Here is a 26,715-nt window from a genome sequence, read left to right as displayed (position 1 = left end):
ACAATAGAATCATTTAAGATGTATTTAGACAGATATATGATTGGGCAGGGAGCAAAACGGATACAGATCCTTAGAAAATTGGCAGCTGGTTCAGATAGAGGATCTGGATTGGCGCAGCCTTGGAGCACCAAAAGGCCTGTTCCTGTGCTGTAATGTTCTTTGTTCTTTAATCAGCCTCTCCCTATAGCTTCAACTCTCCATACCCAGCGACGTTCTTGTAAATCTTTTCTGAATCCTTTCAAGTTCAACATCTTTCCTATAGCTGGGAGACCGAAATTTAATGCCTTGGAGATGCCGGTGTTGGACTGGGGTGTACAAAGTTAAAAATCACACAATACCAGGTTATAGTCCAACAGGTTTAATTGGAAGCACTAACTTTTGGAGCGATGCTCCTTCATCAGGTGATAGTGGAGGGCTCAATCCTAACATAGAATTTATAGCAAAAACTTACAGTGTGATGTAACTGAAATTATACATTGAAAAATTGATTGTCTGTTAAGCCTTTCATCTGTTAGAATATCATGATAGTTTCACTTCTTTCATGTGTAAATCACAAAACCTTTTTTTAAAAAGTTGCATTCTCGGGTTAGCTGTTAACAATGGTGATAGCTAGACAATGTGTCGAAGGTGTTGGCCCCCTGTGTTCTCTGTCTATGCCATGATGTTTAGATTGATTCTAATCTAAAAAGTGAGATAACGGAGTTTTACATGAATGCATGCAGTTTTTGAGCAAAGTACAATGTAACCCTGCAAGTACAAATTCACCCCACAAAATATATGGGTGCATGTGGGTCTTTGTCTGTCGGTGTGTGTCTGGGTTGGGAGTTGTGAGTGTGATAAAGCGTATGTGTGTGTGTAGTGAGTGCAGAGTGTCTTAAGTCTGTGAAGGGGTGCATGTGGGAGTGTGTGTGTCTGTAAGGGTGTGTGTGTGCGCGTCTGTGTATATATGTATAGGAATGCCTGAGTGTGTGTGTGTAGGAGTATCTGTGCGTGTGTATAGTGTAATGGTGGTCACCTGTAATGTGACATGAACCCAAGGTCCCGGTTGAATTTAATGCAGTATTCTAAACGTGTCCTATACAGCCACACTATGACATCCTAACTTCTATACTCAATGCACTGACCAATGAAGGCAAGTGTGCCAAACATCTTTTTCACCACCTGCCTAACTGTGACTACACTTTCAAGGAGCGGTGCACCTGCACTCCTGGGTCTCTTTGTTCAGCAATACTCCCCAAGGCCCTACTATTAACTACCCTGATTTGCCTTACCAAAATGCAACACATCGCATTCATCTAATTTAAACTCCATCTGCCTCTCCTAGGACCATTGGGTCATCTGATCAAGATTCTATTGTACTCTGAGATAATCTTCTTCATCTATAAACTTATTAACCAAATCTCCTATATCCACATTCAAATCGTTTGTGTAACTGATGAAAAGCATATGATACCAGCACTGATCCTTGCGGCACACCACTGATCACAGGCCTCCAGTCTGAAAAGCAACCCTCCACCATCACCCTCTGTCACATACCTTCAAGCCACTTTTGTATCAAATTGGCTAACTACCCCTGGATTCCATGTGATCTAACCTTGCTAATCAGTTTACCATGCAGAACCCTGTTGAATGCCTTGCTGAAGTCCATATTGAAGATGTTTACTGCTCTACTTTCATCAATCTTCTTTGTTGTTTCTTAAAAAAATCTTAATGAAGTTACTGAGACATGACTTCCCATATACAAAGCCATGTTGACTATTACTAATCAGTTTTTGTCTTTCCAAATGCATGTAAATCTTGTCCCTCAGAATTACCCACCACTGATATCAGGCTCATCGGTCTGTAATTCCCTGGCTTATCCTTACACCTTTCTTAATTAATGGCACCACATTCGCTAACTTCCAGACTTCTGGCACCTCATCTATGACTGTCTCAGCAAGGGACCCAGCAAGCTCTTCTGTAGCTTCCCACAAAGTTCTGGGATACACTTATTAGGTCCCAGGGATTTATCCACCTTCATATGTTTCATTTAATTTGACTTAATTCATTATTGTCACATGTACCTAGGTACAATGAAAAATTTTGTTTTGTGTGCAATATAGGCAGATCATACCATACAAAGTGCATCAGAATAATAGAACAGAGCGAAGAATGCAATATTATAACTGCAGATAAGGTGCATAAAGAATAAATTTAAAATTTGAGAGGTCCATTCAGAATGATAACAGTGGGGAAGAAGCTATTCTTGTATCTGTTCGTACATATGTTTAAGCTTTTGTATCTTCTGCCCAATGGAAGAGGTTGGAAGAGAGTATAGCCAGGCTGGGAAGGTCTATGGTTATGTAGCTGCCTTCCTGACGGAGCGAGAAGTATAGATGGAATCAATGGATGGAAGGTTGGCTTGCATGATGAACTAGGCTGGGTTCACAACTCTACATAGTTTCTCATGGTCCTGGGCACAGCAGTTGCCATACCAAGCCGTGACGTACCTGGATAGAATGCTTTCAATGGTGCTTTTATAAAAATTGATAAGAGTCTTTACGGACATGCTGAATTTTGTTAGTCTCCTGAGGAAGGAGAGGATTGTGTCTTCTTGACCATCAAAGTGGGTGGACCAGGACAGTGGTTAACACTCCTAGGAACCTGACACTCTTGCCATCTCCACCTCAGCACCATTGATGTATACAGAGGTGTACCCTCCACAATGTTTCCCAAAGCTTTTAAGGTGGCCAGCACCTCCTCTTCTGTAATATGGACACTTTTCAAGATATCACTATTTATTTCCCCAGATTCTCTAGCTTCCATGTCATTCCCCACAATAAATATTGATGTGAAATACTTGTTTAGTATCTCACCCATTCCTGTGAATCCATACATTGGTGGCCTTGTTGATCTGTAAGGGACCTTATTCTCTCTCTTTTGCCCTTAATGTATTTGTAGAATCGCTTTGGATTTTCCTTAACCTGATTTGCCAAAGCTATCTGTGTTAAACAGAGGTTCTCATCTTGCTTCTCAATTGACATAAATGATCCCCCATTCCTCAACCAATACAACCAGAAAGGCTGTTCTGCAATTTCAGCAGAGATTCCCAAAACCCAAACTGAAACATTGAAATAGAACACTTACAAGAAGTTACAAACAATTATTCAGCTTATTTCTCAGCATGATTGTGTTATTCACATTTCCTAGATAGGTAGTGGAAGCTGAAAATTACTTTGTTGTGTTTTGGGGTGTTTGGAGAACATGAGACGTTCAATGCTGATGCAAATTATTTCTTTATCCCTGGCTGACACTAGAGTTAGATTATGGTAGTAACTGGGTAAGCAGGTATGGTGCTTTCAACTTGTATCTCCACATCTCCTTGCAGCTACAGTAGAAGCTTCCCAAGCCTCTGGAGTGGCTGCTGAGAATGGGATTGTCCCAATACAACAAAGCTATTCAATCCAAGGAGCTGTTTCTCAGTGAAGCAGCAGGTGACAGATTGAGAACACAAGAACAGGAGGCCATTCAGCCCCTCAAGCCCTGTTCTGCCATTGAATGCGACCATTGTGATCTGTGGCTTAACTACATGTACTTACCAAGAAACCTACCCCAGATTGTGGAAAAATATACAGGGACTATGGCAACCAGGTGTGAACCAATATATCTGACTGAAGGTTTTGATGGAAGAGGTAGAGGGAATGTCCTGCATTTTCATAGGGGTTAGAGATCCTGCAGACACGAAGCTAAAAGGCAATGGAGATCTTGATTTGGTGGAGGAAGAAGTTTAATGACTCACCCAATTTATTAAGGTCAGTGATGTACTGTCCCTCCAGTGCCTTAGCTTGTGAGCACAAAGTCATATCTTGTGGAATAAAGGGGACTGAATTGCTCCAAAATTGACTGAGTAACAGGAAACAGAATGTGGTGGTTAATGGGGAAGAGTTTTTCGGTACTGTACTGTTCTATATACTACGATCTAGCATCTTGATAACTGAGGCGAAATGACTTCACCAAAGATGGCCACCACTGGGGTTGACTTGATCAAAGATGGCCGCCAGCAACTTGATCAAAGATGACTGATCAAAAAGCGGATGGGTGGAGACTAACTTGATGAAACATGGCGACAGCGATTGTCCGACTTGATCAAAGATGGCCGCCGAAAGAGGGACGATTTGTGCAACCTCTTCTGTAAAGTGAATTGCGAACGGGCGATGAAAACGCGATCACATTGGCGGAAAATAAGGGCCGCTCTGCAATTATTTTAATTGGGGAGAGAGTTAAAAAAATTAGCGGTTGCATTTCTGGCACTTAATGTGATTGCGCCTGAATGTAACATGGGGGAGGACACCAACCCCATCAGTGTGATCCTTGTGAGCTCTGGGAGCAGGGGGAACAAACTGCTCTTCAGGTACCCTTTCCAGCGCCACCAGGAGCAGCAAGGATCTCAGACCAGTAAGTGGCCTGCCGTCCAGAGCGAAAAAGACATGCTGTGAACGCTGCTTCATGAGAAGGCAGGAATAACCTGGAGTTGGTGGGCGCAAGATAACCCAGGCACAGAATCTGTGTGAGCTGGCGAGCAAGACTGAGGTTGGTCGCTGTGGACCTGCCTCCAGTCCTGCTGCAAAGTTCAGAACTCCCGAGCCAGGGAGCACCTGGTGTGACCGTGACTGGACCCAAAATGTGAACCCTTGTTTCCCCGCTCATGGATGCTGCTAGACCTGCTGGATTTTTCCAGCACTTTCTGCTGGAATGGGGGGTGGGGGTGGCTGGTGGCAAGGCTGGGATCTGTGGTACAGTAAGCATTGCCCTCCTTAAATATAGTGCCTAAGGTAGGTGGGAGTGTAGTGTAATCAGACCAGCAATGATCTTATGAAATAGTGGAAAGGGCTTGAGAAACTCCAGCTCCCGGGAGCAATGGCTTTCTCGTAAAATCACCGGACTAGTGATCTAGAAACTTGGCATCTGTTCTGGGGCATGGCTTTGAATCCACTGACCCTCAGGCCGTGTGGCACTCCCTCGGCACCGGCCCTCAGGCCGTGTGGCACTCCCTCAACACCAGCCCTCAGGCCGTGTGGCACTCCCTCGGCACCGGCCCTCAGGCCGTGTGGCACTCCCTCGGCACCGGCCCTCAGGCCGTGTGGCACTCCCTCGGCACCGGCCCTCAGGCCGTGTGGCACTCCCTCGGCACCGGCCCTCAGGCCGTGTGGCACTCCCTCGGCACCGGCCCTCAGGCCGTGTGGCACTCCCTCGGCACCGACCCTCAGGCCGTGTGGCACTGCCTCGGCACCGGCCCTCAGGCCGTGTGGCACTCCCTCGGCACCGGCCCTCAGGCCGTGTGGCACTCCCTCGGCACCGACCCTCAGGCCGTGTGATACCCCCTCGGCACTGACCCTCAGGCCGTGTGATACCCCCTCGACACTGACCCTCAGGCGTGGTGATGCTCCCTCAGCACTGACTCTCAGGCGTGGTGATGCTCCCTCAGCACTGACCCTCGGGCCTTGATGATGCTCCCTCAGCAGTGACCCTCAGGCGTGGTGATGCTCCCTCAGCACTGACCCTCGGGCCTTGGTGATGCTCCCTCAGCACTGACTCTCAGGCCGTGGTGATGCTCCCTCAGCACTGACTCTCAGACTGTGTGATACCCCCTCGACACTGACCCTCAGGCGTGGTGATGCTCCCTCAGCACTGACTCTCAGGCGTGGTGATGCTCCTTCAGCACTGACCCTCGGGCCTTGATGATGCTCCCTCAGCAGTGACCCTCAGGCGTGGTGATGCTCCCTCAGCACTGACCCTCGGGCCTTGGTGATGCTCCCTCAGCACTGACTCTCAGGCCGTGGTGATGCTCCCTCAGCACTGACTCTCAGGCTGTGTGATACCCCCTCGGCACTGACCCTCAGGCGTGGTGATGCTCCCTCAGCACTGACCCTCAGGCGTGGTGATGCTCCCTCAGCAGTGACCCTCAGGCCGTGGTGATGCTCCCTCAGCACTGACCCTCAGGCTGTGTGATACCCCCTCGGCACTGACCCTCAGGCGTGGTGATGCTCCCTCGGCACTGACCCTCAGGCGTGGTGATGCTCCCTCAGCAGTGACCCTCAGGCCGTGGTGATGCTCCCTCAGCACTGACTCTCAGGCTGTGTGATACCCCCTCGGCACTGACCCTCAGGCGTGGTGATGCTCCCTCAGCACTGACCCTCAGGCGTGGTGATGCTCCCTCAGCAGTGACCCTTAGGCTGTGCAGCACTCTGTTGGCATGGACCTTTGGGTGGTGCAGCGCTCCCTTTTTGCTGATCCTTGGCCAATGTGACGCTGCACTGGGGTGTTTTGCTTAGATGTCTAAGGTGACCGTTGATCCAAGAAACTTCCTAACTGAGTCAAGAATGTTGCCCACTGACCCATGGCAAACGTCTTGTGCCGGAGTGCTTTCACTTTGAGTTTGTAATGCGTAGCATTCTCTTATTTCCCACAGGCAAGCCGAGCAGTCCTTATGCATTACATAGCACGGTTGAGAGTACGGAAGACCAGGATGGAGACTCAAGGTGAGTGAAAGAGCCAAGGGGAAACATTCAGGCGGCCATCCATGCTCACAGCCTGGCTGCAAATGTCATTCTGTATCCACTCATGCACAAAGCAGGCAGAGTGTGGAATACTACTCTGTGCAAAGTCTTTAGTGTCCCCTTCCCACAGCCTTCCACCACGTGCTGAGGGCAGCCTATGTTTCAGCAGGGATTCTCCCCTTCAAATGGGGAAGGTTATTAAGAGTCATAAAGTACAGAAATAGACCCTTCGGTCCAACTCGTCTGTGCTGAGCAGGTTTCCTGAGCTAAACTAGTCCCATTTGCCAGTATTTTGCCCATATCCTTCTATACCTTTCCTATTCATATACCTGTCCAAATGTCTTTTTAAATGTTGCAGCTGTACCTGCATCTACCACTTCCTCTGGCAGTTCATTCCATATGTGAACTATCCTTTGTGTGAGAAAATTACCCCTCAGGTCCGTTTAAATCTTTCTCTTCTCACCTTAAAATTATGACCCCTAGTTTTGAACTTCCCAACCCTAGGGACAATTGATGTTCAAAATCAAGTAAGTACAGAGAAACCCTCTCCACTGGCATAAGAAAAAAAAATAAAATGCTGGAAAAACTCAGTGGGTTTGGCAGCATCTGTGGAGAGAGAAACAGAGTTAATGTCACAAGTCTGAAAGGACTGTTCTTCAGAATCTCCCACTAGCGGGAGGATACGTCAACTCAAGTGAAGGGAAACACTGAAAGAACCAGAATGGAGGAGTATATGTTGAAAGTATTTTTTGACACAGTAAGTTGTCGTGATCTTTCTAATTAGATTAGATTACTTACAGTGTGGAAACAGGCCCTTCGACCCAACAAGTCCACACCGACCCGCCGAAGCGCAACCCACCCATACCCCTACATATACCCCTTACCTAACACTACGGGCAATTTAGCATGGCCAATTCACCTGACCCGCACATCTTTGGACTGTGGGAGGAAACCGGAGCACCCGGTGGAAACCCACGCAGACACGGGGAGAATGTGCAAACTCCACACAGTCAGTCGCCTGAGGCGGGAATTGAACCCAGGTCCCTGGCGCTGTGAGGCAGCAGCGCTAACCACTGTGCCACCGTGCCGCCCCAAACACGGAACAATCTGGAACACATTGCCTGAAGGTTGTAGTGGATGCTGGTTCAGTAGAAACACTCACCAGGTTTAGAGAAAGTGGAGGACCAGATGAGTGTTTCATCTCGTGATCTGAGACAGCTAGAGACTTGGGCACGGGCTGAGTGAACCGCATCTGAAATGGATGGAGAACAATGCTGTTCCAAAGGGGCATTGATGGTTCCAGAAACAAAGTGGACCACATATTCTCTGTGCTCTGCACTGGGACACTGTCAGTTTCTGATAACACATGAGGCTGTTTTCACCAGTTTAGTATTGGTCCCCCAGACTTTGGACCCTGAAAATAGTTCATAAGCACTACTTGATTCCCAGCATCCCACACCCCACCTTGTCACTGATACCAACTCCCCTCACATCAGCCTGGCTTCTACTAATGATTTCACCCATCCCTTAGTTAGCAACCTGCTCCATCCATGTGCAGGTGTGAAAGAGTTAGTGGTTTTCCTCAAGACCATTTGTTTTCCATCAATAAAGAAAACATTGAAAGCTTGAAGCCTTCTAGGGGGAAAAACCCAAAATGGCACCTGAAAATTTCCCAAACGTTGTTTTGTTTTTCTGGTCTCTACTGTTTCGATTTGTTTTCCTGCCTGTTTTGTTTCTGACCATGTTGCCCCTTTCAGAGAACCGTCTCCTCTCACTGACGAAGAGTTGGTAGCCGGGTAAGGAGTTGTCCCTCTCATCTCTTTCCCTTCCTACCTCCTCTCCCCACGATGTCTCTCTACTCACTATTTTTCTTGCCCCCACCAGCAAAGTCTCTCTCTTGCTCTGTCTGTCTTACGCTCTCTCCCTTTTTCTCAGTCCCCTCTTTGCTTTCTCTTCACTTTTTCTCCCACTCTCTGCGTGTGTGCACTCGTTGGCTCTGTACCCTACATCTCTTCTCTCCCTCTCTCTTTTGCATTTCTCTCCTGTCTATACTCTCTTACTTTCTCTCTGTTTAGCCCCACCTACTTTCTCTCTCTTTATCTCCCCTCGTCTTCACAGTCTCTTTTGTTCTCTCCCCTTGTTTTCATCCTCTCCATGTCTCTCACTCTTGTTGACCCTGGAGTGGAGAGGGTGGCTGGCTTCCTTTGAGTGCTGAAAATGTGTTGCTGGAAAAGCGCAGCAGGTCAGGCAGCATCCAAGGAGCAGGAGAATCGATGTTTCGGGTATGAGCCCTTCTTCAGGAATGAGGAAAGGCTTATGCCTGAAACATCGATTCTCCTGCTCCTTGGATGCTGCCTGACCTGCTGCGCTTTTCCAGCAACACATTTTCAGCTCTGATCTCCAGCATCTGCAGTCCTCACTTTCTCCTTTTGAGTGCTCACAAACCAGCTCACAAACACTGAACAGAGACAGAAAATCTCTCCTGTAGATATGTTCGTTCTTATCCCATCTCCATATGCAAAGAGGGACCAATCCAGGCAGACTTGAAAGTCCATCCTAACGTCTGGGACCTCTCAATTTCTGGAACATTCTACAAATGTCAGCATTGGGAGAAATAAGGCTGGGTAAGGGGTTAAAGAGCAAGTACATTGGAAATGACATATACTGTAATCCCCACACTCCACTTTGCCTAAATCCCTCAATCTGATACTAGTCTGTAACTCAGTCCCGGGTGTCTGTTATTCTGTATATAACCCACCCCGAACCCCTCGATTAAATTCCAGTCTGTAACTCCCTCCCGGGTGTCTGTTATTCTGTGTATAACCCACCCCGAACCCCTCGATTAAATTCCAGTCTGTAACTCCCTCCCGGGGTATCTGTTATTCTGTATATAACCCACCCCGAACCCCTCGATTAGATTCCAGTCTGTAACTCCGTACCCAGGGTGTCTGTTATTCTGTATATAAACCACCCCGAACTCCTCGATTAGATTCCAGTCTGTAACTCCCTCCCGGGGTATCTGTTATTCTGTATATAAACCACCCCGAACCCCTTGATTAGATTCCAGTCTGTAACTCCCTCCCGGGGTATCTGTTATTCTGTATATAAACCACCCCGAACCCCTTGATTAGATTCCAGTCTGTAACTCCCTCCCGGGGTATCTGTTATTCTGTATATAAACCACTCTGAAACCCTCGATTAGATTCCAGTCTGTAACTCCCTCCCGGGTATCTGTTATTCTGTATATAAACCTCCCCGAACTCCTCGATTAGATTCCAGTCTGTAACTCCCTCCCCGGGGTATCTGTTATTCTGTATATAACCCACCCCGAACCCCTCGATTAGATTCCAGTCTGTAACTCCCTCCTGGGTATCTGTTATTCTGTATATAAACCTCCCCGAACCCCTCGATTAGATTCCAGTCTGTAACTCCCTCCCGTGGGGTCTGTTATTCTGTATATAAACCACCCCGAACCCCTTGATTAGATTCCAGTCCGTAACTCCCTCCTGGGTATCTGTTATTCTGTATATAAACCACTCTGAAACCCTCGATTAGATTCCAGTCTGTAACTCCCTCCCGGGTATCTGTTATTCTGTATATAAACCTCCCCGAACCCCTCGATTAGATTCCAGTCTGTAACTCCCTCCCCGGGGTATCTGTTATTCTGTATATAACCCACCCCGAACCCCTCGATTAGATTCCAGTCTGTAACTCCCTTCCGGGGAATCTGTTATTCTGTATATATACCACCCCGAACCCCTTGATTAGATTCCAGTCTGTAACTCCTTCCCAGATATCTGTAAATCTATATATAAATCACCCTGAACCTCTAGGTTAGATTCTAGTCCCCCATCTCTCTCCATTGCTATACTCTAATTTTTTATATCTGTCTTTCACACTGCATTGGAACAAAGTCTGTGAAAATCTGCGTGTGTCTTTCCCTTTGTTCAGATTCACACCTCTTTCAGCTTGTTTGCTATCACATGATGTGTCGGGTCCAATCTCCGCGTTGCCTTGTTTGACCGGACTAATTTCCGGACCTTGCCTGCCTTCTGAACCCCCCATAATTGGGGTCGTGTGCAATTTGACAAAACCAGCATCGCACTTTTGTCTCTGTATTTGAGCGTGTGTGGGTCCGATGAGCCTTGGCCTTGACCTTTCGAGGGTGGGAAATTGTTTGGAGTTGGCCCGCCGTGCCAAGTTTTGCTGCCCGTCGGGTCACTCACTCGCTTGCTCCTTTGTCTTGTCATTCGAGGTTCTCCGATGTTATCCTGGCCACCATCCTGGCGACCAAGTCGGAAATGTGCGGCAAGAAATTTGAGTTGAAGATTGACAATGTCCGTTTCGTTGGCCACCCGACTTTGCTGCAGCACCCACTTGGGCTCCAGGTAAGGAGACCCTAACCCCCCCGAACATTCTCAAATCACTTCCCTTCACACTACATTCGGCTGCTCACACCCCCAACACCATGAGTCTCTTCCCCTTTCAAAATACCTCACGTTCTGATCACACTTCTATCTGCCTGACTTAATATTTTTCCGTACTGGCTTATCTGATGCTGTGTCCATAATATTGCTTGACCCCCTACAGTGCAGATGCGGGACCACTCCTCCCAACTGGTCCCACCCTTGGAGTACCACCTTCTGCCTTGACAATTCACGCAGACCGTCTCCTCATCCTCTTGTCTCTTCCAGGTTTCCAAGTTGGACCCCTCTCCGAAACGGGAGATGCCGACCATGATTATCTTCAACGTGGTGTTTGCTTTACGGGTATGGCTCCAGTTTAAAGTCTGGTTGAAGATTTGTAGCTCGGGTGTCCGTTGTTGTGGTTCTGTTCACCGAGCTGGAAGTTTTTGCTGCTTGACTGGGAAAACACTACCATCATAGGACAAGCCAGACAGAGAACAGCCAGGGAATTCCTAGAGGCATGGCATTCATCCACAAACTCCATTAACAGACACATAGACCTGGACCCCATATACAAACCACTACAGCTGAAACTGACACCCGGAAACGGCAAGAAGCTCCATCAACAGACACATCGACCTGGACCCCACATACAAACTACTACAGCTGAAACTGACACCCGGAAGCGGCAAGAACAAACCACTATAAATACCGGAAGAAACATCAAAGCAGCGCTTCACAGGAGGCTCCAATAGCACTGATGATGTTCCCTAGCCAGGGAACGAAACGTTTGCAGCAAAAACTTCCAGCTCGGCGAACAGAACCACAACAATGGCTCCAGCGTTGGCACGGTGTGGGGGGGAGGGGGGGTCATTCACTTGTGAGGTTAACCAGGCTTAGGGATTTTTTTCTCATGAGCACTGCCTCTTTCCCTGTTTCTGCCTCACACCAATTCGCAGGTGGCCCATCTCTTTGAAAATGTAGATACTCGCGTTTTTTTGGCTGGAAATGTATCTGCCATTTTTCACATAGATCCTTTCTGTGGCGGTTTGGGGATTGGACAGGTAAATCCCGCCCCCCAACCCCGACAAAGTCTCCATCAGTTGCCGGTCACTGACCTGAAGAATGCAGAAAGCAGAGCCTTTGATCAAAATCTCTCTCATGGGGGTGCTAAGGCCTTCTGACATTCACAAGTCTGGCATGAATGAGGCTCAAACCCATCATCTCCTGACTTGAGGGTGGCTTTGCCAACTGCTGTGCAAAGCTGTCAGTGATTGTACCTACAGTCTGGGGGCTGTAATACTCTTCCCTAAATTTCTCTCTCTTTTCCTTTAATATACTCCTCTCTGAGCTATTGATCCGAGTCTAATTATGCCCCTGGGGGGCATTTTAGTATGTTCAAGGAGTTGTCTGAATATAAATCCCACTGGTGGTACGGGCAAATTTGTCTCCAACGTTCTTCAGGTCAGGAGCTGTAAATATTTGGACATCCTCTGGGGCTGATTAATACCACGGCTTTCTCAACTGCTGACAGGCAAACGCTGACCCCTCAGTTATCAGCTGCATGCACAACCTCTCGCGGCGGATTGCCATTGTCCTGCAACATGAGGAACAACGTTGCCAGTACCTGACCCAGGAGGCCAAGCTGATGCTAGCCATTCAGGACGAGGTTTCCACCATGTCGGAGAGTGAGTCTGCCTTGTGCCAAGAGTGAAAACTCAGTCATATCAATTCCCACCTCTCTGTCTCTTTCTCACTTGCTGTCTCTCTCTCTCTCTCACACACACACCCTCTTTCTCTCCCATCCTTCAAACCTTTCCTCCTGATATCCTCGTTCATTCCACCCCCTCTGACCTCCACCCTCCCTTTATTCTCTAGTTCCCAATCCTTGTTTTTCCCCTTCTCCCCTCACTTCTGACCCTCCCTCCGTCTCTCGCCCCCATCCCTCCCTGTTATCGAATTTCCATTCTGTTTGCGTGAACGCATGTTCTCTGCCATCAGTCCTGAAGAGACCGGGCTCAGATTTTGAAGTTTGTGTTCCCTTCTGTTAACGTTAGCAGCAGAGCTGCTGATAGTTCTGCAGTCGACTGATCTGCGCAGGAAGGCAGACTGACTGTGCACACAGGCAGAATGTTTCAAGCTACATAGTGACTATATCGCTGTCCATGTCTGTTGCTTGGAGCCAAATTGATTTCAACGGTTTGTTTGATCTGTGTGATTGGTGAAGCACAGGTGTCTGCAATGTGAGTCCGTCTGTCAGCATTTGGGCCCCGTCAGTTGTTTTTGGGTTTGCTCATCTTCATCACACGCTGTGGCGTGAGGTCTGTCCTGCGGTGGGTTTTTATTGCTGTACACCCAGCGTGTAGGGGGTAGGGAGCAAAGGTGGTGACAGTGGGATCACTCTTTGCCATTCCTCCTCAGGTGATGGCTCCCAGTCACCGTTCCATCACATCCTTCCCAAGTGCAAGTTGGCCTCCGATCTGAAGAAGGCCTTTGACAGGTGAGTGCTGGACCTTGCTGTTCCTAGGGAAAAGCATCATATACCACAACCTCTCACTCTCTTACTTTGCTCATGGGTTTAGCGAGACAAAGAAAAGTTGCTCAAGTGGCTTCCAACTTTATCCTTTTATCCCTGTAATCCTACTTTAAGACTAAAAGAGACTCCGATTTCCTTCTTGTCATGCAAAGTCAGAAATCACACCATACCAGGTTATATTCCAACAAGTTTATTTGAAATCAGAAACTGTCAGAGCATTGACCCTGTGAATCTGTCCACCAGTCCAACCCCGGCACCTCCAAATCATGGCTTTATTCATGTACACATGGGAGGTCTACTTATCAAAGGTAACACACAACTCAAGCGATCCTAACAATGGTTTCCCATCAAAAGGTTACACATTTACACACCGAGCAGTGTTCACATCATCTACATTCCAGGTTAGCACACAGGACTCCTTTATCTCACATCTTCTAACTGTTGTTCTGATAATCACAAGTACATACCACCTCTATTCTGTTTTTCTTCCCTTTCAGTCTGGCTGTGGGCCTTGGCAGCATTAAGTACGTACCTTCCCAAGACCCCCACCTTTTGACGCCAGTGGTCACCTTTAAAAATGGCTTGCTGGGCTGGGACTGAAGGACCCAGAGATGGAATAGAATTTGGCTGACTGAGCCAGTTCCCCACAGTTGAACCTCAGAACAGTACAGCACAGGAATAAGTCCTTTGACTTACCTTGTCTGTTCAAGGCAGCCACAGCTGATCATCCTCTTTAATACCTTTTTGCCTGGGGTGGCACGGTGGCTCAGTGGTTAGCACTGCTGCCTCACAGCGCCAGCAACCTGAGTTCAGTTCCAACCTCTGGCGACTGTCTGGAGTTTACACATTCTTTCCATATCTGTATGGGTTTCCTCTGGGTACTCTGACAGTCCAAAGATGTGCAGGTTAGGGCGGATTGGCCATGATAAATTGCATATGGTGTCCAGGGGTGTGCAAGTTAGGTGGGTTAGTCCTGGAAAATGCAAGGTTACAGGGATAAGCTCGGGGGCTGGGTGTGTGTGGGATGCTGTTCACATGAGCTGGATGGACCCGATGACCCAAATGGCCTGTTCCACACTGCAGGGATTTGATGATTCTATACCCTTACATTCCACATATGTTCTTGGCGTTTATAATCTGTCAAGCACTCCTCTAAACTGGAAAGTTAGGCTGTTTCTCTGGAATGCTGGTCCAGCAACTGGACCACTCCGCCACCATCTGGAGAGTTGCCACCATTAAACCAGCTTTTACTTCCCAGTTATGTGACTGAATTTAAACTTCACCAGCTGCAATGGTGGGATTTGACTCCCTATCCCTACAGCAGCAGCCGAAGGCTCTGGATTGCACGTCCTGTGGAGTTGCTACTACTCCACTGTCTGCAGAATTAGCAATGGACTGACTCTTCCATCCTCTATTTCACAATCTCAACATCCTCCAAAGAATGTTAGCAAACAAAGAAATAGTTTATTTTCTTTTACTTCATATGGCCAGTGTAGTAACCTAGGAAATTTGGCAGCTAATATATGTACATTATTTATATAAAGTGCATAACAAGCGGTCACAAAGAGCTGCATGATGACGGAGCCAATTTTTTTGTTCTTGTGTTTTAGTCGAGCACTGTTGGCAACAGAGTTGTTGGAGGGGGGAGGAGGTGATGAGACAGTGCAGTCTGGAGCAGGAGAGTCTTTCCCCACCCTTGGACCTGCATCGTACCTAGTTGTGGATGTGTGGCCACCCAAAAGTGTGGATGGGCCTCATGTTTAATCTTTCACAACAAGAGATGGCACTTCTGACAGTGCGGCACTCCCTCGGCGCCAGCCCTCCGTCAGTGCGGCACTCCCTCGGCGCCGGCCCTCCGACAGTGCGGCACTCCCTCGGCGCCGGCCCTCCGACAGTGCGGCACTCCCTCGGCGCCGGCCCTCCGACAGTGCGGCACTCCCTCGGCTCCGGCAGTGCGGCACTCCCTCGGCTCCGGCAGTGCGGCACTCCCTCGGCGCCGGCCCTCCGACAGTGCGGCACTCCGCTGTACTGGGTGCTGACTGCCTTTGTGATTATGCCCTGCACTTCTTTGGAGTGGACCTTTAAAACCAGGGTTATCCTCATCTCAGGTGGCAGGAAGTTTTACTGAGCCAAGGGGACACCACTAGGCTAGGTCTAATGGTGAATACTTGCACCACTGTCTGGTTAATATTTCAATGTCTCTTATCTGCCTGACACTGACTCCCATGACCTCCTCTCTCTCTCTCTCTCAGTCTGTGCACCACGGGTGTGGTCCACCTGCATATCAATAATTGGCTGGAACTCAGCTTCTGCCTTCCTCACAGGATCCACCGGCTGGGTCCTGACTACATCCCTCCCGATGCCATCGAGCGGAGCCTGAAAGCTATCCGGTAAGTCACAATGTTCATTCTCCTCCCCCCCCACCCCCCCCCGTCTCTCTCTCTCTCTCTCTCTCTCTCTCTCACACACACACACACACACACACACACACACACACACACACACACACACACACACACACACACATTCCACCAGAGCCCCGTAGTCGGCAATTCTCCAGCAGCCAGCACATTTCAGAGTCTGTGGAGCTATAAAAGACTGGTGAGATGGGTGGGAGGAAGGTGAGTCGCAGCATCAGAATTCTGATCCTGTGTAGAGAGGGGGAATGCTGACCAAGAGAAAATAAAGAGGAGTGTGCAGTGAGCACAAGACCAAACATTGGAGAGGTTTCATTTGAAAGGCTGCTTTGAATCCATGTGTTGTAATTAACTCTCCATTAAAGAACTAGAGGCTGAGATGGGTGAGGAGAACATTTTTGCATTGTTCTGATGTGGAGTGTGCTGTCAGGATGGTGGATGCAAATTCAGCACAAACTTTCAAAGTGGTTGGGGTATATTAGAGAAAGACTTGGAGGGGAGAAGTTAGAGAAGTGGAATTGATAGCTCATTAAAAGAGCCATCACGGATGTGTTGAATGGCCTTCTTTTATGTTGTCTAATACAAACTGTGTGGACCAGAGACACGAACTAGGATTATATACTGCATGTTACCTTCAAACTTTTTTATTATTCTCTTCTCTCTCTCTCTCTTTCTCTCTCTCTCTTTTCTCTCTCTCTCTTCTCTCTCTCTCTTCTCTCTCTTTTCTCTCTCTCTTTCTCTCTTTTCTCTCTCTCTTTCTCTCTTTTCTCTCTCTCTCTTTTCTCTCCCTCTCTCTTTTCTCTCCCTCTCTCTTTTCTCTCTTTTCTCTCCCTCTCTCCCTCTCTCTTTTCTCTCTCTCTCTCTCTCTCTCTCTCTTTACTCTCTCTCTCTCTCTCTCTCTCTCTCTCTTCTCTCCCTCTCTCTCTCTCTCTCTCTCTCTCTCTCTCTCTCTCTCTCTCTCTCTCTCTCTCTCTCTCTCTCTCTTTTCTCTCTCTCTCTCTCTCTTTCTCTCTCTTTCTCTCTTTTCTCTCCCTCTCTCTCTCTCTCTTTTCTCTCCCTCTCTCTTTTCTCTCCCTCTCTCTCTCTCTCTCTCTCTCTCTTTTCTCTCTCTCTCTCTTCTCTCTCTTTTCTCTCTCTCTCTCTCTCTCTCTTTTCTCTCCCTCTCTCTCTCTCTCTTTCTTTTCTCTCTCTCTCTCTCTCTCTCTCTTTTCTCTCCCCCTCTCTCTCTCTCTCTCTCTTCTCCCCCCTCTCTCTGTGTCTCATGCTCATTTCCTCCTCCTTCCCCTCCCCCTGCCTATGTACCCTCTCTCCCTGCCCTCACGTGTTCTGTCTCCACCCTTACACACGTTATCTCACTTCCTTTTTCTCCACCCTTGCGTGCTCCTTCTCCTCAACTCCCTCTTGCTCTCAATTTCTCCCCCCATCTCCTTCACATTCTCTCTTCCCGTGTTTCCCATGCTCACTTTCTCCCTCTTCCCCCTTTTCTCCCCCCCCTCTCTCGCTGTCTCTGCTGGAAGGCCATATCATGCCCTGCTGCTGTTGGATGACGAGAAGTCGCTGCTTGGCCAGTTGCCGGTCGACTGTTCCCCAGCACTGGTGAGAATCATCAAGACTACATCTGCTATGAAGAATCTGCAGCAGCTTGCACAGGATGCTGACCTGGCTCTACTGCAGGTATCTCTCCCCATCCCCTCCTCCATGTAGGGGGAGGTAAACACCATTGATGCTGCCTCCTAGTGCTGGATTACCCCTTACTTTGGTATTCTTGCAAGTTGTCCTGATGAGTGCAAGCTTTGACAAAATGTGCCTTTTGCCAGCTATTATTTCCATAAATGCATGTAAATTCAGATGGGGAAGGACTGGTGAAATATTTTGTGGCCTCCCTTAGCATGTATGCTTTCTAGCCGGCAGGACTCCCGCTCAAGTGATGCACCCTTGAGGATGCTTACTGCCCTCTGGGTTATTCCAATTATCCACACTCGGCAGTGCTGTTTGCAGAACTAACTTGAATCTTGTTGGGGATCCCGGAAGCAGAGTTCTCCCTGTGGTCTGGTCCCAAGCGGAGCACAGAACAGATCCCACACTGGGTGAGAACAAAGGTTGACAGGAACATGCAAGGGGATTTCAAGAGGGTCTGGAGAGCCTGTGTGAGTGGGGCTAGGGCAAGGCAGATGGAACATAATGTCAGTGAGTGGGAAGTTGGATAGAAAACATTCAGGCTGGATATTTCTCAGATGGTGAGATGTTGGGAAGTAATACAAGGGACTTGGGTGTCCTTGTCTGTGCATCACAAGAAAACAGCAGTTCGAAAGGCAAACAGGACGTTATTGGTCTTCATGTCAAGAGGATTTGTGTTCAGGGGTAAAGCTGTCTCCCTGCAGTTGTATTGAGATTTGGTGAAACCCCAACTGGAATATCACGGCACAGTGGTTAGCACTGTTGCCTCACTGCGCCAGGGACCTGGGTTCAATTCCCGCCTCAGGCGACTGACTGTGTGGAGTTTGCACATTCTCCCCGTGTCTGCGTGGGTTTCCTCCGGGTGCTCCGGTTTCCTCCCACAGTCCAAAGATGTGCGGGTCAGGGTGAATTGGCCATGCTAAATTGCCCGTAGTGTTAGGTGAAGGGGTGAAATGTAAGGGAATGGGTCAGGGTTAGTTGCTCTTCAGCAGGTCGGTGTAGACTTGCTAGGCCAAAGGGTCTGTTTCCACACTGTAAGTAACATAATCTAATCTAATCAGGGACAGTTTTGACCCCCTTCTGTGAGGGAGGAGATATTTACCACGGAGGGGATTCAGCGGATTAACCCCTGGGATGACAGGGTTGTCTGTTAAGGAGAGATTGGAGAAACTGGCTGTGTATCGAGAGTTCTGGAGAATGAGAGGTGATTGCACTGGAACTTGACGCAATGTGTGACAGTGGATGGAGATGGGGCTTTATCTCTGACCAGGAACATCACCCTCAGGGAAAGCATAGGGGCCAGGCCATTTAGCACTGAGATGAGGAGCAGTTCCTTCACTCAGAGAATGCTGAATCAAAACGGCTGAGGAAGCTCAATCTTTCAGCAGGTTCGAGACAAAAATTGATAGAATGCTGGAAACTAATGCCATCAAGGGGACATCATTGAAGTCACTGATCAGCCATGGTATAAATGAACGCTAGGGCAGGTTTGATGGGCTGAATGGCCTACTGCTATGTTGATTTTCGGGGTGACCGTATGCAGCCCACCACCACCTGAATGCCCAGCTCAGGCGACTGACTGTGTGGAGTTTGCACATTCTCCCCGTGTCTGTGTGGGTTTCCTCCGGGTGCTCCGGAGCCCTAGCTGATCCCGTCATCTCTTTCACCCCCCCCCCCCCCCGTTTCCTGATCTGCAGGTTTTCCAATTGGCTGCCCACTTGGTGTACTGGGGCAAAGCAATAATTATCTACCCACTGTGTGAGAACAACTTCTACATGCTCTCCCCCGATGCCAACATCTGCATGTGAGTATGTGGCCAAGTTCCTGGCAAGCAGAGGGAGAAGGGTACAGAAAGCTGGAGATTCTTTGAGGGCAGAAGTGGTCGAGATAGACGAGGTCTTAGGTGAAACCACTGGGCACGAACCAGACTGAAGGATCCGTCTGGTACAGATGGCTAGACTAGTGTTTATCACCTAACCGTACTCTCCATTCCATTGGCGCTCTGTCTGACATCAAGCTGTCTTTAAACCTGTTTCAAAATTGTTAATTTTACTGAAGAGCAGAGCGAGAGGGACCCATCATCATGATTGGGAACAAAAATGCAAAGACGTGCAAATGTGTGTTTTTGTGGGTCACGGCGCAGAGGAAGCTTTACTCTGTATCTAATCCACCTGCTCTCCCTATGCTTGGGAGTGTTTGATGGGGGGACAGTGTAGAGGGAGCTTTACTCTGTACCTAACCCCATGCTGTCCCTGTCCCTGGGTGTGTTTGATGGGGGGGGGGGGGGACAGTGTAGAAGGTGCTTTATTCTGTATCTAACCCTGTGCCCTGGGGTCCATGTTTAAAGGGACAAGTATGTAGAGGTAGCTTTTTGGTGGGAATTTGGTTTGAAGTGTTTTTGCAGGCTGCCATCACCAGTTCCACCTCACAGGGTATGTTTATTGCAGATACTCTCCATTGGTTGAACAGTTTACTCAGCAGTTCCCTGGGAACGATCTGCTCAATGTCCTCTCCAAGTTCTCTCTGCCGACCTCTCTCTCGCAGTTCAAGAACCCACTGGCCCCACCCATGCAGGAGGTAGGAGCACGATGCAAGTCCCGGTTTGGCCCCTTGAGCATGTTGCGTGGTCTCCAGGCAGGATTGATGGGTGGGTGGGGGCGGGCTCTGTCACAGAACTGTGACAGTGACATGGGAGACCTCTATCCCTGCAACCCTGTTGATCTTTCTTGGCCTTCTCCCAGGCTCAGCTGGTCCAGATGGTGATCTGGATGTTACAGCATCGGCTCCTGGTACAGCTGCACACCTACGTCTGCCTGATGGTGCCGCCCAATGAGGTGGATGTCGAAGTCCATGAGGAAGATAAGCTGCTGCCCTCTCGCGTCAGTGGGCGAAGCCTCAGTGCCCCCAATGCTCTCAGCTTTGGCTCACCAAGTAAGTGACTTCTTGTCCTGCCTGGGGAACGCTAATGAAATGTCACTGAATTCAAAACGTTAACTCCACTTTCCTCCTTACGATGAGGAGGTAGAGCAGGAGCTAAAGTGAGTCAAAGTAAATAAACAGTGAGAATTTCTGTACACTTTTCAGTAGGAAATGGGGAAAAGGTAGCACTGGTCGGTGTTATTGTAGATTGTGAAGGAGCAAAAATGGCCTTTGCAGTGATATGCGTTTCTTGTCAGATATGGGAGTTTAAAGAGAGTTTAAGGGTTACTGTGGATTATATCTGCCATAAATGTTGTTGGATGCAAATCTTATCAGATCGAGTGGATCGGTTGGAGAGACAGATAGAAGCGATGAGGAATTTGCAACAGCAACAGTATGTGATGGATGGCAGTTATAGGAAGGGGGGAAATTCTCAGACACAGTCTCATAGATGGGTTAACTCCAGGAAGGGTAAGAGGGGTCAGTACCTAGGGCAGGAGTCATTTGTGGATATACCTATTTCAAACAGGTATGCTGTTTTGGAAAATGTAGGGAGTGATGGATTCTCAGGGGAACGTAGCACAAACAGCCAAGTTTCTGGTATTGAGACTGGCTCTAATGTAACATGGGGTACATCTGCTTCCAAGAGATCAATTGTGGTAGGGGTTTCTCTAGTCCGAGGTACAGACAGACGTTTCTGTGGCCAGCAGAGAAAAAGCAGAATGGTGTGTTGTTTCCCTGGTGCCAGGATCAAGATGTCTCAAGAGAGGGTGCAGAATGTTCTCATGGGGGAGAGGGGCCAGCAAGAGGTCATTGTCCACATTGGAACCAACGATGTAGGAAGGGAAAAGGTTGAGATTCTGAAGGGAAATTACAGAGAGTTAGGCAGAACTTTTAAAAAGGAGGTCCTCAAGGGTAGTAATATCTGGATTACTTCCAGTGCTACAAACTAGTGAGGGCAGGAATAGGAGGATAGAGCAGATGAATGCATGGCTGAGGGGCTGGTGTATGGGAGAAGGATTCACATTTTTGGATCCTTTTTTGGGGTAGAAGTGAACTGTACAGGAAGGACGGATTGCACCTAAATTGGAAGGGGACTAATATACTGGCAAGGAAATTAGCTAGAACTGCTTGGGAGGATTTAAACTAGTAAGGTGGGGGTGGGGGGTGGGGGGGGGAGGTGGGACCCTGCGAGATAATGTGGAAAGAGATCAATCTGAGACTGGTACAGTTGAGAACAGAAGTGAGTCAAACAGGGCAGGCAGGCAGAAGGTAGGACTAATAAATTAAACTGCATTTATTTCAATGCAAGGGGCCTAACAGAGAAGGCAGATGAACTCAGGGCATGGTTAGGAACATGGGACTGGGGTATCATAGCAATTACAGAAACATGGCTCAGGGATGGGCAGGACTGGCAGCTGAATGTTCCAGGATACAAATGCTACAGGAAGGATAGAAAGGGAGGCAAGAGAGGAGGGGGAGTGACATTTTTGATAAGGGATAGCGTTCTAGCTGTGCTGAGGGAAGATATTCCCAGAAATACATCCAGGGAAGTTATTTGGTTGGAACTGAGAAATAAGAAAGGGATGATCACCTTACTGGGATTGTATTATAGACACCCTATGGTCAGAGGGAAATTGAGAAACAAACTTGTAAGGAGATCTCAGCTATCTGTAAGAATAATAGGGTAGTTATGGAAGGGGATTTTAACTTTCCAAACATCGACTGGAACTGCCATATTATTAAAGGTTCAGATGGAGAGGAATTTGTTAAGTATGTACAAGACAATTTTCTGATTCAGTATGTGGATGTACCTACTAGAGCAGGTGCAAAACTTGACTTACTCTTGGGAAATAAGGCAGGGCAGCCGACTGAGGTGTCAGTGGGGGAGCACTTTGAGGCCAGCGACCATAATTCTATTACATTTAAAATAGTGATGGGAAAGGATAGACCAGATCTAAAAGTTGAAATTCTAAATTGGAGAAAGACCAATTTTGACGGTATTAGGCAAAAACTTTCGAAAGCTGATTGGGGGAAGATGTTCGCAGGTAAAGGGACGGCTGGAAAATGGGAAGCCTTTAGAAATGAGATAACAAGAATCCAGAGAAAGTATATTCCTGTCAGGGTGAAAGGGAAGGCTGGTAGGTATAGGGAATTCTGGATGACTAAAGAAATTGAGGGTTTGGTGAAGAAAAAGAAGGAAGCATATGTCAGGTACAGACAGGATAGATTGAGTAAACCCTTAGAAGAGTATAAAGGAAGTAGGAGTATACTTAAGAGGGAAATCAGGAGGGCAAAAAGGGGACATGAGATAGCTTTGGCAAATAGAATTAAGGAGAATCCAAAGGGTTTTTACAAATATATTAATGACAAAAGGGTAACTAGGGAGAGAATAGGGCCCCTCAAAGATCAGCAAGGCGGCCTTTGTGTGGAGCCGCAGAAAATGGGGGAGATACTAAATTAATATTTTGCATTTGTATCATCAATAGTCACAGTTGAGGTGCCAGAAGACAGGAGGTTGGCAAACGTGGTGCCAATGTTTAAGAAGGGTGGTAAGGACAAGCCAGGGAACTATAGACCAGTGAGCCTGACCTCGGTGGTGGGCCAGTTGTTGGAGGGAATCCTGAGGGACAGGATGTACATGTATTTGGAAAGGCAAGGACTGATTATGGATAGTCAATATGGTTTTGTGTGTGGGAAATCATGTCTCTCAAACTTGATTGAGGTTTTTGAAGAAGTAACAAAGAAGATTGATGAGGGCAGAGCAGTAGATGTGATCCAAATGGACTTCAGTAAGGCGTTTGACAAGGTTCCCCATGGGAGACTGATTAGCAAGGTTAGATCTCATGGAATACAGGGAGAACTAGCCATTTGGATACAGAACTGGCTCAAAGGTGGTAGTGGAGGGTTGTTTTTCAGACTGGAGGCCTGTGACCAGTGGAGTGCCACAAGGATCGGTGCTGGGTCCTCTGTTCGCCGAGCTGGGCATTTGTGTTGCAGACGTTTTGTCCCCTGTCTAGGTGACATCCTCAGTCTTTGGGAGCCTCCTGTGAAGCGCTTCTGAGATGTTTCCTCCGGCATTTATAGTGATTTGTATTTGTCGCATCCGGTTGTCAGTTCCAGCAGTGGCCGGTACATTGGGTCCAGGTCGATGGGCTTATTGATTGAATCTGTGGATGAGTGCCCTGCCTCTAGGAATTCCCTGGCTGTTCACTGTTTGGCTTGCCCTATAATGGTAGTGTTGTCCCAGTCGAATTCATGTTGCTCGTCATCTGCGTGTGTGGCTACTAAGGATAGCTGGTCATGTTGTTTTGTGGCTAGTTGGTGTTCATGGATGCGGATCATTAGCTGTCTTCCTGTTTGTCCTATGTAGTGTTTTGTGCAGTCCTTGCATGGGATTTTGTACACTACATTGGTTTTGCTCATGCTGAGTATCGAGTCCTTCGTCCTGGTGAGTTGTTGTCTGAGAGTGGCTGTTGGTTTGTGTGCTGTTATGAGTCCTAGTGGTCGCACTGGTCAACAGATGCCTAAGGGAAAGACAACGGAACGAGGACATGCCACAACCCAAAGGACTACCCACACTACCATACATCAAAAACATTTCTGAACTGACAGCCAGACTACTGCGACCACTAGGACTCATAACAGCACACAAACCAACGTTTGGGAGAAGATTTGTAGCTCGGGTGCTTGATGTTGTGGTTCTGTTCGCCGAGCTGGGAATTTGTGTTGCAGACGTTTCGTCCCCTGTCTAGGTGACATCCTCAGTGCTTGGGAGCCTCCTGTGAAGCGCTTCTGTGATGTTTCCTCCGGCATTTATAGTGGTTTGTCTCTGTCACTTCTGGTTGTCAGTCCCAGCTGTCCGCTGCAGTGGCCGGTATATTGGCCACACAAACCAACAGCCACTCTCAGACAACAACTCACCAGGACGAAGGACCCGATACCCAGCATGAGCAAAACCAATGTAGTGTACAAAATCCCATGCAAGGACTGTACAAAACGCTACATAGGGCAAACATGAAGACAGCTAACGATCCGCATCCATGAACACCAACTAGCCACGAAACGACACGACCAGCTATCCTTAGTAGCCACACACTCAGATGACAAGCAACATGAATTTGACTGGGACAACACTACTATTATAGGACAAGCCAAACAGAGAACAGCCAGGGAATTCCTAAAGGCATGTCACTCATCCACAGATTCAATCAATAAGCCCATCGACCTGGAGCCAATATACCGGCCACTGCTGGAACTGACAGCCGGAAGCAGCAGATACAAATCACACTGGGGGATGAGACTAGAATCAGGGCACACAGTTTAGAAATAAGGCCAGATGAAGCTGAGGAATTTTTTTTCTCGTGAGCCTGTGGGATTCTTACCTCCGGAGACTAGGCCACTGCATTTATCTGAGGCTGAGTTAGACAGAATTTTGATCGAGGGAGCTGAGGGTTGATGGTGCAGAGAAACACACAGCAAGAGGAATTGACACCCCTGTTGGATCTTACTATCCAGCAAAGCAGGCTCAAGGGGCTGAATGGCCTCTGCTGTGTTTACAGAATTATAGAGCCATACAATACAGAAGAGATGCTTCAGCCCATTAAATCTGTTCCAGTCTATAGACAACACGATGGAAGTTTAAGTTATATCGTGACTTGGAAACTGCTTCCTCTGTGGTGACAACATAACCAAACTATTTATTTTTAATTTGCCCAGTCCTGTAAGTGTTGCTTTTGATTTTTTTTTCTGCCCTCTCCATGGGCTTTACCCTCCCCCACCCCAAGCAGTCTTTCACCCTGTGACTTCCTCCCACAGCCAGCAGTGACGACATGACCCTGACCAGCCCGAGCATGGATAACTCCAGCGCTGAGCTTGTTCCTGGAGGTGACTCACCACTGAACAAGCGCATGACTGAGAACCTGCTGGCCAGCTTGACCGAGCACGAGAGGAAAATGATCCAGAACATTCCCGCTGCCCAGAACCAGGAGGATCTGCGTATGCTTGCAAAGTACGTGCTGGCCACACTTTGGTGATTGGGGGGGGCGGTTGGTGGTGGTGCTGTTCACCGTGATCTCTTAAAGGGTTTCCCTAGACGACAAACCTCCCACCCTCCAAACCACCACCACCACCATCAAAGGGATTAACTCAACACAGGGGCTCAGTAGTTAGCACTGCTGCATCGTGGCACCAGGGACCCGGGTACAATCCCACATTCTCCCCGTGTCTGCGTGGGTTACCTCTGGGTGCTCCGGTTTCCTCCCACAGTACAACGATGTGCAGGTTGGCTGTGTTAAATTGCCCATAGTGGCCAGGGATCTGCAGATTTGGTGGACTGGCCATGCTAGTTTCCGTCGTGTCCAGAAATGTTATAGGGGAGGTGGATTAACCATGGGAATTGCAGGGTTACAGAGATAGGGTAGAGGGGTGTGTCTGGGTGGGATGGTCTTCAGAGGGTTGGGTGCAGACTCATTGGGCCAAATGGCCTGCACCCACACTGTGCGCACGTGCATTTGTATGCGAGTGTGTCGCTCAGTAGTTACCTTTTTCCTTTTGTCCATCACGTTCACTCCCTCGCTTTATATTTTGTATTCTCTTCTCTCCCTTTCATTCTTTCGGCTGTGCACTCTCTCGCGCTCTCTCTCTCTCACATATTTGTGTTCCCTAGCACGAGTCTGTGCGCTCCCCTTCTTGTGCCTACACTCTTTCTCACGTACACATGCACTGTTTCTCACTTGCACCTGCCTGCCTCTCACTCTCCTTTCTCTCTCTCTCTCCTTTCCAGACTCTTGCATTATTTCCGTGGCCGACACCACCTGGAGGAGATCATGTATAATGAGAACATGCGACGCTCAGTGCTGCTGATGCTGATCGACAAGTTCCGCAGCGTCCTAGTTGTTCGCAATCACGAAGATCCCATCATTTCAGTCTTCCAATCTCCCTTCGTGTGAAGAAGCCTTGTTTTTGTTTCAACAAAAATAATAACCAAGGGACTCAGGTTGGTGCCAACCATCCACTGCCCAAGTAACATCTCGAACCTTTTTGTTTTGTCTCTATTTTGTTTTGACTTCCTCGACAATTTTACTGCTTCCCACTCACCAGCTCGGAATGCTTCTGAGAAATTCCAGGATAGCATGGAAGCCCCTTTTTGTTCAACTCTGGCTAAGTAAAGGTGAAGTCATCATTGTCCCAGAGGATCAGAGAGGGGCCAGGCGAATGATGGT

The 26,715-nt window shown here is 48.2% G+C and overlaps 1 protein-coding gene across 2 annotated transcripts; it reads left to right on the top strand.

The window, feature by feature from the left end:
• Window positions 1-4,112: 4,112 nt before the first annotated feature.
• On the top strand, window positions 4,113-26,528 carry nprl3 (NPR3-like, GATOR1 complex subunit). Of its 2 annotated transcripts, none has more exons than XM_060822450.1 (13): window positions 4,113-4,434; window positions 6,449-6,518; window positions 10,792-10,924; window positions 11,231-11,305; window positions 12,477-12,630; window positions 13,364-13,442; window positions 15,731-15,868; window positions 17,413-17,491; window positions 19,270-19,376; window positions 20,020-20,149; window positions 20,314-20,503; window positions 25,310-25,502; window positions 26,277-26,528. In XM_060822450.1, the coding sequence occupies exons 1-13, from the start codon at window positions 4,317-4,319 to the stop codon at window positions 26,440-26,442; spliced, it is 1,632 nt and encodes a 543-aa protein (XP_060678433.1). In that variant the 5' UTR covers window positions 4,113-4,316; the 3' UTR covers window positions 26,443-26,528. The 2 variants fall into 2 exon arrangements, with proteins under 2 accessions (XP_060678433.1, XP_060678432.1); XM_060822449.1 differs by having other exon boundaries at window positions 17,413-17,569.
• Window positions 26,529-26,715: the final 187 nt, after the last annotated feature.

Source organism: Hemiscyllium ocellatum, unplaced genomic scaffold (assembly GCF_020745735.1).
Source record: "Hemiscyllium ocellatum isolate sHemOce1 unplaced genomic scaffold, sHemOce1.pat.X.cur. R, whole genome shotgun sequence".
Taxonomy (NCBI): Eukaryota; Metazoa; Chordata; class Chondrichthyes; order Orectolobiformes; family Hemiscylliidae; genus Hemiscyllium; species Hemiscyllium ocellatum.
The sequence above is the reverse complement of the archived record's forward strand: the minus strand, read 5'-3'. Positions and strand labels throughout refer to the sequence as shown.

Coding starts and splice junctions, on each gene's coding strand:
- nprl3 (XM_060822449.1), top strand. CDS start 4,317: ATGGGGGAGGACACCAACCCCATCAGTGTGATCCTTGTGAGCTCTGGG. Junction 4,435..6,448: donor GCAGCAAGGATCTCAGACCA/GTAAGTGGCCTG, acceptor TATTTCCCACAG/GCAAGCCGAGCAGTCCTTAT. Junction 6,519..10,791: donor GACCAGGATGGAGACTCAAG/GTGAGTGAAAGA, acceptor TTGTCATTCGAG/GTTCTCCGATGTTATCCTGG.